Source organism: Xyrauchen texanus, chromosome 45 (assembly GCF_025860055.1).
Source record: "Xyrauchen texanus isolate HMW12.3.18 chromosome 45, RBS_HiC_50CHRs, whole genome shotgun sequence".
Lineage (NCBI taxonomy): Eukaryota > Metazoa > Chordata > Actinopteri > Cypriniformes > Catostomidae > Xyrauchen > Xyrauchen texanus.
The window spans coordinates 3,319,356-3,333,086 of NC_068320.1; the positions used below are offsets into that span (position 1 = coordinate 3,319,356).

A 13,731-nucleotide genomic window follows, 5' to 3' on the forward strand; every position below is an offset into this window, starting at 1 on the left:
CAAGATGCTATCCTATCAATATGGGCCAACATTTCTAAAGAATGCTTTCAGCACCTTGTTGAATCAATGCCACGTAGAATTAAGGCAGTTCTGAAGGCGAAAGGGGGTCAAACACAGTATTAGTATGGTGTTCCTAATAATCCTTTAGGTGAGTGTGTATATATATATATATAGAATATATGAGGCATCAATATATTTAAATTAGAAGCCCAATTTGTGTGCTTTACAATTCACTCAATTGACTTTGTTTAACAGTCTGGTGTAATAGCGTATAGAGACCACAAGAGGGTGATATAACATGTATCTCATACACACAAACACACACAGGACAAGCTGATGCTGGGCAGGAGATGGCCATCCAGAGTTATGAACGTTTTTGTACCTCTTCAAGAAATTACGTTGTTTTGCATTCTGTGTGTGGTCATGCTGCTCACCTTACACTTTCTTAAAGTTGTGTTGAGAAATATGTCTGAAGAGACAAATACTATTGTCTCTTCTATTTCTGTCTTAAAAAAATCCTGATGTACAGTGTATCGATAATCATCGGGAAAATCTTCTGATTATCGATGCATGAAAAAGGCATTGATCCCAAGCCTAGTCGTAATATAGCAATATTTAAAGAGATTAAAGAATGCTGTTCTACAAATTTTGGTAATTTGAATTTCAACGGACAAATCGGTATCAAATATAACACGTAAGTTCTTCGCTGTTGAAGATGATGTAACAGTACATCCATCGAGAGTCAAATTATATTTTAGCGGCTTGTTTTTAGAGGTTTTTGGTCCAATAATTAGTATCACTGTTTTGTCATATAACCAGTTTTTCACACGAGCCATGCTTTGTTTTGAACTAAACTGCCAGTGTGAAAGCCCCGCTAAGAGTGCTGTGTGCTGGATGGGGCCCAGAAAGGCCCGAGACCCCACAAATGAGGGAGATGTGCTCCAAGTTAACTTGAATCAAATCCGCAATCACCTGTAAACATGACACACACAAAAGAGGAACAGCAAAGACATGCATGTGGCGGACCGAGCGATAACACTCTGAAACACAAAAAGATAAATTGTGAATAACATATTTATTGTTTTTTTCTTGTCTTACAATTACAATGGATATGAACTGGAGCTCGCAAGGACACAAAATCACCATACAAGTATTATAAAAGTAGTCCATGTGACTTATTCTTATTCTATATTCAGAGTCTTCTGAAGCCATACAAAAGCTTTGTGTCAGAAACAGACCCAGATTAAAGTCATTTAAATGAAAAGGCTTTTTTACAACATAAACATAGCAGAGCAAATTCACTAAATGTTGCTTCATTTTTGCGTGCATATTTCAGCTCAGAAATCTCTTATTCACCAGCAGTTATTTTTAGTGCAAACATGCATCCTTTCTATGTAAACTAGCCTTAATATAGATTGTACTTAATTCTTAAAACTCAGTACTGTTTGTCTGGTGCAATTAAGCAGATGATAAACAGAATTTCACAGATGTGCTGTGTAGTCAAGTGCAGTATCAGAGGAGTCCTATAAAGAGAGGATTCAGGTGGCAGGGTCACAGAGGTGGAGTGATGCTGTAAAGTCCTAACAAAGTTTGCCAGATTGTGCTAGCACTCAAAAACCACTTAAAATATGGAATTGCTCCATGTAAATTGTGTTCAACACTGATTTGTGGCAGTGACTGATTTGTATAATTCCTGTAGTGGATCAGGCTCTAAAAGAGTGCAAATAATGGCCGCAATACATTCTTAGTGAAATCCCCCATTTTGTTTTTTTTACAGGAGATTGTAAAGAAATAAAGCACAAGCACACTTTTCAAGAAAAACATTTTGAAAGATTTGAAATGGTAAAACAATTCGAAAAGTATTGTGATACTTGACCATAACTTGAAAATAGTTGATGAACTACACTGACCTACAAAGGCAAAGCACAGTCACTACACCAACAATGATAAATCAAAATGGCTTTAAAGCGTTTTGATTGTCCATCCCAGTGTTATCAAATTTTCACTTTAAATATGTGCATAGTTCAGACAGATAAGAGACTGTTATATTTAATTTATGTATCAATTTTGACAAAAATATGTAGTTACTGCATTTTGCCTTTTGTAGGGCGGTGCATCCAGTAATTTATTTTGTTAATTTTGTGACTAATTAATAAATTAATAAATGTTTAATCTCATTTCAGCGATGCTGGTCGGCTTCATTCTTACTATGGCCAACATGAGCTTTTTTGCAGCTTTGTTGACCTTTTTCATCACATCCAGCAAACTAACGAAATGGAAGGGGAGCATTAAGAAACAAATCGACTCCGATTACAAAGAAGGTAAGTACGCATGGCTGTTTGTTTACTGAACAATAGAATATTGGTCATTATTTCATCTTTCAGTTTGTAACATGGTAAAAGGGAAAGGAGGACGTGAGAAACGGCTTGACAATATAAATGATCATTTAATAATAAACTGAACCAAAAAGACAAACACACACACACAGGTGTCAGACAGCTGCCCGTATCTCTCTCTGTCGCACTGCCATCTCCGGTCGGCCTTTATCCCTCTCGGAGGCTTGATTATCCTGATCAGGGGCTGGGTGTGTAGAATCACGACCCTGCCCCGCCCTCGATGTACATCCCCTCCCTCTTTCCCTGTGGGCATGCCTTCCACTCCATCTGCAGGCAGGTCATCCACGTCTACCTGGATGAGGGAGGGGACAAGGGGAGGGAAAAAATGCAGTACTTACACACTGTAACGGCGATAGTGCCAAATTAAAACACTTACATTATCAACTGAGCACGATTTAGCAATGCCTATACTGAATTAGTGAAACCTATATCATAGAGCTCATGGAGAAACTGTCCAACCAGTCACATTAGAGGGCATTCATTTTTTTGAGAAAATCAAACAAAAACTGTCTGTCCATGAACATTTTGCCCTATGCAAGGCATTTATGTTGGAAAAACTATATAAAATGTATGAGTTGAGGGGAAAATTTTCAAAGGAAAAAGAAAGAAACAGAAAATAAGTTGAGGATCTAACCTTGAATTAACTTGCATAATAATTGCTAACAATTATAGGCAAATGCAAATGAGATGACATCATCTTTACAGGCTTCAGAGTTAAACATACAGATCCAAATATGGTGAACCGTTGATCTACACAGAAGATGTTATCTAGACACATAACATCGATTAGCTGGAACCACAGAGTCTCAGTTGGTCAGCAGATAATTGTTAAAGGGTCAAATGTAATCGTAAAACCAAAAGGACTCTTCTGGTGCCAGAGGGGGACTGACCAACATCGAATTACCTGGCTGCAATTACTCCAACAATTCCTGTAATACTGTACATTTAGAGAAATACTATAGGATAGAAAGATGAAAGAAAAAGACTGCATCCTAAGAGAAATGGCAGACTGTAAAAACACTGGAAATGGACAATGCGGAGCGGCAGTGGGAGAGAGAGAGAAGAGAGAGAGAGAAGGAAAAAATAAATACATTTTCTCACCGGATCTCCGATATGCCGTAACTTGGTCCTCGGCCTCTCCTCCACCCTCTAGTGGATGACAGCCGTGCCCCCCCGGGTGAGCAGAATCAAGACCCCGCCCTCTGCCTTGCCACACATTTGTATGCAAGAAATTTCACATGGGGGATGAAATTAATATGCAAGATTTGATTCTACCATGAATAGTCTTAAGCAAGATTTGCTGGAACATATTTTAACAACACAGTACTGAAAACTGAGCCCACATTTTACATTTCCCAAAACAGCGCTGTACTTAAATCATTCCAAATAACTTTCAACACTATCAAAGGTTTTTAAAAAATCTGAGATTTAGTTGAATAAACATTCAATTAAACTTTAACTAGGCTAAAAGATTGTGCATGTTGATCATATGCGTGTCCATATAGGGGCACATAACAAGTAGGGGTGGGCGATATGACCAAAATCTTATATCACGATAATGATAGTTAGTTAATATATTAAATAAATTGTACCGTTTTTTTGGGATAATCCAGTCAGTGAAATAATCACTTCCAAATACTTACTATTATATCATTTTCTCTTTCTTTAGAACTTGACAGTAATCAAAGTAAAAAAAACTAAACCTCCAGCTTGTGGAACTACTCCACAGATGCAGCACCTGTTTTAATAACAAGCTCCTCTTCATTTTCTTGACTTGTCTGAGAGTCGTCCTGTTATCTGGAGATGTTTTTGCAGGGGGTTTTTCTGGGTAACAAATGATTAAAGTAAGTGATCCCGCTCTGCGCTCTATTGTAAATATCGGGAAGCCTGCTGGACTTGTGCGCACTAGCATGCTCCAGATATAGCGAAGGCAACATGCACATGAAACACAGATGAGCGTGTCAGGTGAGAAGCATATTAAGCACTTATGAAGCGCCGAACACAAGAACATGCCATTGAATTTGGACGGCTGCTGACATTTTTTTAATGTCATAAAAACCTTGTCCATGTTTCTTTAAATCTCAGACTTTTGTAAAGCCCTACTGTTAGATAAGCCCACGGTGCGCACATTAATATTTACATATCGCAATATACACGATATAGCATTATTTCTATTGACTGACACTTTATATTGTCTCCATGACATACAGTATATCTTCATCTTGCCCAGCCCTAATAACAATCATAACAAGCAATTAGTCTTCCAAAAAAACATTTACTCATTAATGTTCATTATGTGTCCAAATCCCAGACACTGCTTTCCATTTCTACGTTTAATTTATTGCAGTTCTGCACAAATTTCACTCATTCTTGTCCTTCAATAACCTCTCTATGTTTATGAACAATAATGAAAAATGTGAATGAAAAGTAAAACCTAAAAATAACCATCAGAGAACATCCTGTAAAGTTCTCATTAGGTTGTCAAACATAAACCTACCTGTCACGATCCCCTGTTGTCTGCCCTGTGTTTCTCACTTGTCACCTGTCCCGAACTACACTTCCCATAATCCCCTGCCCTCATCACTGCCAGTGTCATTGTTCTCACCTGTGTGTAATTTAAGTCATCATCCTTCGGTATTTAAGCCCTGTTGTTTGTTCATTCGTGGTCGGTTGTCAAATGTAAATGTAGATGTTTGGATGTGAATGTTCCTGTGATATGTTATCCTTGCCCTCCGTAGATGTTAATCCTGCCTGTGTACTCTTTGGATGTTTTTGGTGTTTTTGTTTTATTTTCCCATCGTGGACGTTTTATTTGTTCCAGTCTTGTTTGTCTTCATTATTTCAATAAAACCGCATTTAGATCCTCACCCCTCGTCTGCCTTCATAACAGAACAACCGACCGCCAAAATGGATCTAGCAGATTCTTCACAGAACTAACCCAGGCGGATTTATCAATTCGCAAGTTCTCATACTACTTCTCCACGGTTGCCATCCACACCGGTTTTGATGACGCTTCCCTGAAAACCATCTACCGACTCGGACTACCAACACGCCGGCAGAGGGAATTGCCGAAACCCGGAGATCACTCATGGAAAGGAGTATGTGATGCTCGCTTTAGAAAAACTCGCTGCCGAGGAACCACCTCTCTCGATCCCGGGTTCAGCTTCTGATCTGCCCCCGCCTGCCACGGCCAACGAACCTACGCCTACCATGGCTGACGCGCTGGAAGTCTCGTCCGTTCCAGAGTCAGCGTTGCCAGCCTCGTCTGTCCCAGAACCAGCGTGCATGGCCTCGTCCGCCTGGAGTAGGAGGAGAAGAGGAAAGGCCTCTGCTCTCCAGTCTCCGCCTTCCATGGCTCCGTCCACAGAACCTTCCAGAGCTGCGCCTTCCACGTTCCACGAACCAGAGCTTACGCATGCTTCGGTCAGCGAACCAGCGCCTGCAGCCTGCATCCTCGACCGTCCCAGAGCCAGAGCCAGCGCCTGCATCCTCGACCGTCCCAGAGCCAGCGCCTGCAGCCTCGACCATCCCAGAGCAAGCGCCTGCAGCCTCGGCCGTCCCAGAGCCAGCGCCTGCAGCCTCGGCCGTCCCAGAGCCAGCGCCTGCAGCCTCGGCCGTCCCAGAGCCAGCGCCTGCAGCCTCGACCATACCAAATTTTGTTTCGATAGCACAAAGGTTTACAGAGCTATAGTCTCACTTCCTGTTTTACGTTGACCTCATTAACTGCAATGTCGTAACTTTTAAACAAAGGCAAAAATCTAAATTCTGTTCTATCATTTCTGTGCGAATCTATCTGGAGATTATTTTGAGCAAAGTTTAAAGGACATGAAACGTTTAAACTGTAAAAATCATAATCCAAGATTGCAGCCACTTTCCACCTTACTCACAGTACCACACACACATGATTTTTTTTTAAGTTATATAGTGCCCCTAGCATCACAAATTGATGAAATCTTGCATGTGACCTCAGAATGTTCTCGTGCCCTTTTGTTTTAAGTTTTGTTAAGTTTAAATATCGCTCTTACAAGATTCTGGCCAATTAGTCATTATAGGCCACTGAATGATAGAACATTTGATTCTAGCCTGTAATGTTCCAGAGTTATTAGCAAAAAATATAATTAACTTGTAGCGTCACCTTGTGGCTGATTCTCTCAAAATGTGTTTCGTGTGGACACCCTGCTTGTGTATAATCTGTTTCATTGCCATTGGGAATTCATAATACAAGTTATTAGGTGCTGAAATTGGATTGGATTGGCTGATTAGATATTTGTCAATGTGTCAAATTCCACCGATGGTACAGTATTGCTAATGTGAAATACTTTTGATAACTTTTTGTCAGGAGGATCTGTAGATGATGTTTTACCAAATTTTGTGTGAATCGGACACCACAAAGTTGTTAGCATTTCTTTGTTTTCATAATAATCAAGCCATTTAGATGATGTGGACATTCTGAAATCAGGTCATCTGGAAATCATACTGAATACTGTAATTCTTACAACTATAACTCACATTTGAATTTTAAGATTTACCACTACATTAATCCCTGAAATAATATAAAAAAAATTCTGGTTGAGTATCTATTGTTAGGGGTATAACAGTTATGACCCGGACCAGATATGGAGAAAGAAAACCAAGAGTCAGAAGTTCAATCAAAGAATCAAAATTTACTGAAGAATAGTTTGCAGTGAAATTGGTACAGCCAGAGGCAAAGTCTCACGAGGAGATCGAAAGCTAACTCATACATTACACAAAATCTTACATCAATTATACCATTTGCAAGGAGTACATTCTATTATTTCACTCCTGATTGGCTAACAGAGCATAAAGTCACAACATATAGATAGCTATAGCACATCAACATTAATCAGCGCAATTGTCGTCCTGGCCCGAGATTTACATCTGAAGTGACCTCGCAGATGGTCTCGGCGTCTTCGAGTCTGCCTGCTGTTTCTCCCTGGGTTCAAAACCTGGGTAGAAGGTCAATACGCTACACACGAAACACTGACGAACGACAGTGTTTCTCTCAGCACAAGGGAACCAGAGCACACATTTATCAGGTAATTTTAACCAAAACAGTGAGATAAGAAATATTCACCCCTCAGGCAAAGGAGAGGAAAGAAATAATAAGAGAAAATTTACACTTCTACTTATTCAAGTGCTATCACATAGGATTTTAAATCATATAATTAGTCATGGACAGGTAAACATCAACCACAGAATACATCTGGAACATATGTTTAACATTCTCCCTGGTGTCTCATCTCAAGCTTATTCCCAAGACGACCTTCAAGTCAGCCTCTGTGCAGAACAGAGAGAGAGGCTTCAAGGAATGTGCATGAAATCAAAAATTAACTCTTAACACACATATGATTCAGCGTATATTTCAGTTATGCATAAGAAAAATAAAATTGATTATGTGATCATGCATATAGTTAATTCATCACTTTATTAAAGAAGTTAAGCAACAGAATATAGATAGATATTGATATAAAAGGATATATATATGTATTGATATATCTGAAGATACAAGGGATTTCGACCCTCACCCTTTAGTCCCCCGTTTTAGACCAATGTGGGGTCCAATACCGCCACGTCTGGTCTACCAAGTGAGGTCACTAAGGAAGGTGGAGTGGTAACGCATGCTTCCCTGACGGGTCACACTTGTCTCTTCAGCCTCATTGCGGACATGCTGGATACTAAAAATTCCCAGTCCCCACGCAAAGGCTCTCCCCCCTTCCACTCACAACAGGGCATTGATGTTATCCTTCTTAAGTTTCTCTTCCAAGCGTGTCGTCAGTTTTCTCAGTCGGTTTTCCTCCTCGGAAGGGTTCAAGTTACTGCAAGCAGACCTGCATACATAAGAAAAACAGAAACGAACACACATCCACACACACAGGCAGAGGACACCCACTCCCAAAAGAGCTCCGAAAGCATATAACACATATTTAACAGCTCCCATGACCAAATCCTCTGACGCAGCCACAAACTCCTCCCAGGCTTCCTCCACATATTCCTCCACTGTTTCCGTCATGTCAGTAAATATTGCTCCTACCGAAAAAGCCAAAACCAATGCTACTGCTATAGCAGACGGAGGTTCGAATCAGTATACCATGGAGTGCCCTTAGATTTAAGCCATACAGAATTCAAATACTCATAACCTGCAAATGGATCATTAGTTTTTATCTGTTCCAGAAATGCAGTGATACATTTCTGCCGAGCTGTTTAGCCTTCAACCGAGGAAAATATTCAGTCTTCTGCTTCAACTCTGCAACACAAAGAGACAGCTCTGCTTCGTTAGCTTTCTTACTCTTATCAACTGGACGCCATGCAGGACCCATGGGGTGTGTCAACCTGTGTTTAGCACAGTCCTTTGATGGAGTCTTAGACTCTAGATCTCTGATTTCCTGTACTGAAGGAATTGGACTCAGAAATTGTCTAAATTGTTTTGCCCTGTCAAACCACTCATCTCCAATAGCTACATCGGACAACTGAGGCCACATCCTCACCTGAAATGATTTATAATTGTCCCACAACAGCTCCTCATACTTTAAAGGTACCAGACTAGTCTTTGCTCGAGTGTACATCGTTTCAATATTCAGTTTAAACACTTGCAAATGCATCCAGGCTGTCACATTATAAGCCATCGATGTAGGACTATAACATTTATCTTCAAGGTAATCATGCAAGTGATCCATGTTGAAAACAGTTTTGTTAGCAAGGTTCCTAGCAAACTCATACTGGTGTAACACATCAGAAAAACTAGCCCAAGTGTAACCTGACTTAACAAAAGAAGCATTACACACCTCCCAGGGTATCTCCATCATCTTCACACCGGTGAGCTTCTCAGAAATTTCTCTACATTTATCAACATCTCCAGGAGGAAACATCTTAACAAACCACTTTTGAATTTCTTTACCTAAACAACGCTCAACATGTGCAGTCTCCTTCCAAGGGTCATCGAATCTAGTGTACCTGGGCCAAGAGAGGGACAAAGCATTAATAGCAGGCAAACCATTTTTACTGCCATTCAGATCGAACTTGTCCTTGTCAGTTTTATCTATCCGTCCTAACCTATCACAGACTGCACCGTAAGCCCTATTAGTGTCCCATCGGATCATGTGGCATTTAGTTGGGACTAACACTCCCCATCTCATCAAATCCTTATCATTTATTGCGGTTTGATACTCATCAGACCCAGGTTCTTCTCTAATCACAATATTGCTATATATATAGCTTAGGGCTACATCTTTAACTACTTTGTTGTAACCAAGTTCATTCTTAGCTTTGGGAAGATAGTATGACATGATGTGGCGAGGATCAGGAGCACTCGGGTAGAACAGAAGTTTCACTGCTTTTCCACCTAAAATCATGTGGGAGTCATTCACATCTGCTACCTGACGCCTCCTTCATTCTGCTCTACTCTCACCTTTTCTAGATTTTAACAAGTATCGATTAACCATATCCATTCGTATAGAGCATGCACTCATGTTTTCACGAGCTATGTGGTCAGGGATCCAGCTCATTGAACTGAAATCTCCTTCAAACAGGTCAACGCCTCCACTCCTCATCCACCGACCTTTCTGCATAATGAGGGTAGTATCGGGATAATTTGGGGAGTGACCAAGCCAATAGGTCACTGTCTCATTTCCGTCCAAACGATAACAACGATCATTTACCTTTTGGTACATAGTCTGAATTAAATTTAGACCCTCAGTTTAATTTAGACATGGGTATTGTACCCATGATGGACGGTTATCGATCTCCTCGCAATCCCAATGAGTTGAAAATGCATGGAATCTCCCTGTCCAAATTGAAATTTGAATCCACATCAAAAATGATAAAGCGATCAGAATTAAAAATACCAACGAGAGCGGAAGTACCAATTGGATGAAAGCTCGTTTCACTTTCAGTCGTCTCTCACTACGCACTTCTTCTTGAAGAATTAGCAGCTTCAGTATGTCGTCGGTTTCAGCCATCTGTAATGATAAAACATTTGTTCTAGAATTCTAGAATTTTAACATACACGACAGACATTTAATGATCCCGAGGTAGTAAGTTGTTACACTTTTCAAGTGGTTTCACCTGTGACCAATGTCTCCATACGGTAGGGGGAAACTATCTCCCGCTGTAACATTACATTGTCACCTATTTCAGGCAAACCAGGCATGTCTTTTTGCTCAACATTATCTCGATCTGCTTGTCGTGTGCTAACACTAACCCGTGTGTCTCGCAGACTGTCATCCAAAGCTTTCAGATAATTTTGTAAAGCGTCTTTCAAAGGCCCGGATGGTCCCTCATGTTGCAAGGGGGCATCCCAGGGCAGCCGCATGTAGCGACCTGTCATTACCTCCAAAGGGCTGAGCTGTGTAGTCTTGTTAGGGCTGGCTCTCATGCTTAACAAAATCGCTGGGACAGCCGCATGCCACCCTTTCCCCCACTCCAACAATCTCTTTCTCAATGAAGTTTAAGCGTACGATTAGTGCATTCAATAGATCCGCTAGATTGGGGCCTAAATGGAATGTGAAAGTGTTGCCTCACCCCCATCAACTTCATGACATTTTTCATCACCTTACCAGTAAAATGTGTACCCTGATCTGAATCAATTTGTAAGGGCAAACCCCATCTTGGGAAAACTTCATTCAACATAATCTTGGCGGTTGCATCTGCGTGTGCAGTTTCTCAGTGGAAATGCCTCAACCCATCTGGAAAACAGATCAACAATCATTAGAATGTATGTAAAACCTCCACTAGGGGGCAGTGGACCTATGAAATCAATTTGGAGGTGTGTCCACGGCCCTTGAGGTCGAGGGGCATGTCCTAAGGGAATTTTCATCTTAGAAGAAGAATTAACCTTAAGGCATACTAGACATCTCTTACAAAAATCATTGCAAGAAGCCCTCAGTCGTGGCCACCACCAGGTTTTGGAAATCATTGCATGTAGTTTTTCAGGACCTGCATGTGCCAAACCATGATACAAAGACATTAGTTCAGTTCTAGCAGAAACAGGCCAAACAAATCGCTCATGAAATTTCCACAGTCCTTCTGCATTTTTCTGAGCTCCTAATTTCGTCCATTGTTCTATCTCTTCCGAGTCGTCTTTATCATAGAGTTTAAAAATGTCTCTGGGGGTCTCACTCTCCTGAGGAGCAAGAGCCATAACACTCACGCAAGTCTCAGTCCGTGTTGCAGCCTCTCTGGCAGCTGTGTCAGCAGCTCGGTTTCCTGTGGCCTCAGGAGAATTGTCCATTGCATGTCCAGTGACTTTGATAACTGCTCCTGTTGCAGGAAGATCACAGGCATTCATAAGTTCTTTTACCTGCTGTTGATGAGAGATCGGCAGACCGGCAGTGGTTAGAAATCCTCTGCGTCTCCACACAGGGCCGAAGTCATGAACAGCACCATATGCATAACGGCTGTCAGTGTAAACATTGACTCGTTTCCCTGGCCATACTGCAATGCTCGTGTCAATGCGACCAGCTCGGCCACTTGAGCCCCTCCTCCTGAAAGAGAACCACATTCAACAGTTTCACCATGTTCATTTACAACAGCCCAGCCAGTGAAGCATTTTCCCTGTTCATGAAAGCTGGAACCATCCACGTAACAGCTTCATGGCATCGGAAAGTGGTTCAGATTGAAGAGGGCTCTGACTGTCCGTCTCGATCAGTCGGGCACAGTTGTGTGCAGTTCCTTCTTCTGGAAGTAAGGAGGCAGGGTTGATAGCAGTTTCTATGTCAATATTTATATCCACATTTTTACTCAAGAGAGTGGTCTCCCATTTAGCTCGTCTTTGATTAGAGATAGAGCCTAAACGAGTGTTTGTTAACAGTTTCAAAATCTGGTGTCTAGTGTGCAGTATCACCTTCTGATGAGTCACAATGTCCTCTGTAATCTTTACAGCCCATTCTGCACAGTCGCATATCAACAGGCACGGATGCTGTCCTGCCATTGAAACAGGAATAGGAGCTGAGTAATAGCCTACCATCCCATAGGAGTTTCTTCCTGGAACCCTTTGACCCAGGGCCACTGAATAGGATCGAGTTCCCACCCATGTCCATAGATGGAACGGCCTGCTGGCATCGGCATGACGTAATGCTGGGGAGGAAGCAAGAGTTTCTTTGATACTCACAAACGCCTCCTCCATCTCCTCAGTCCAGTCGATCAGCTCCGATCCAGGTTTTCCTCCTTTCAGCACCTCTGTGAGTGGTTTAGAAAGTTCAGTGTATTCAGAAACATACTGGCGGCAATAATTCAAAAGACCCATTACTTGCCTTAGACCAGTGACCGTGTTTGGTTTTGGAAGTTCAATGATAGCTTTAACTCGTTCAGGAGTGATGCGTCTGCCGTGCACACCCACAATTTGCCCCAAATAAGTCACTTCAGGCAGTGCTAGCTGTGCCTTCTTCAAGTTAACCTTGAATCCCCCGTTTTGGAGGGCATTCAAAACAGTCTGTACATTAGTCAAATGTTTGAACTTGGTTGGACTAGCAATTAAAATGTCATCCACATATTGTAGGACAACAGATCCGTCACACTCAATTTGTTTTCTTACCGGATCGATGAAGGATGCTAGTACCTGGTGAAACAGTGTGGGTGAGTTGCAGAAACCTTGTGGCAAACGACTCCATGTCCATTGGCGAACCCTGCTGGTGAAAGCAAATCTGCCTTGATCCTCCTTGGCTAGGGGACAAGTCCAAAAACCATTAGAAATGTCTAAAGCAGTAAAAAGACAATGTTCAGATCCTATCTCGTGTAGGATAGTTGCGGGGTTGGCCACCAGAGGTTGCATTTTCTCAGACACTGCATTCAGAGAAGTGTAATCAATGGTCAAACGCCAGCTCCCATCTGGCTTTTTGACAGGCCACATAGGAGAGTTAGTGGGGGAAGCACAGGGGATCACAATTCCCCGTTTGCATAACTCATCAACAACAGTTTCAGCACCCTCCCGAGCCTCATTTTTCAATGAGCAAATATTTTAGCAGCAAATATTTTACGTGGATAAAGTAACTATAGCAGCAACAATACTGGATTTCTACACAATACACCACAAAGTATTCTTCACAAACATCCTGGTCACATATACTGATCCATACCAATTCGGGTCACAATTTATTTATTTACTTGGGACCGCTCCTGATGCATCCCTGGCAAAACAATCCCTATTGTATTTTATTTTATTTTATAACTAATATCTGAATCCCTAACTGCCTGATTCACTAAGCTCGGGTACCCCTATCTGAGGTGGAAGAGACTGAGCAGGTTTACGGTGCCACTGGACCTCTCGTCCAGGGACGCACTCTGCCGGGTGGTGCTTCACCCATGCCCACCTGGGCCCCCT

At 41.6% G+C, this 13,731-nt stretch overlaps 1 protein-coding gene across 2 annotated transcripts in view; it reads left to right on the forward strand.

Annotated features, from left to right (window-relative positions):
• tmem19 (transmembrane protein 19) overlaps nt 1-13,731 on the forward strand; it is a 75,784-nt gene that overhangs the window by 48,128 nt on the left and 13,925 nt on the right. For both annotated transcript variants that reach the window (XM_052119062.1, XM_052119061.1), the window contains exon 4: nt 2,184-2,321. In XM_052119062.1, coding sequence (XP_051975022.1) covers nt 2,184-2,321 — 138 coding nt within the window. The remainder of the gene's footprint in view (nt 1-2,183; nt 2,322-13,731) is intronic.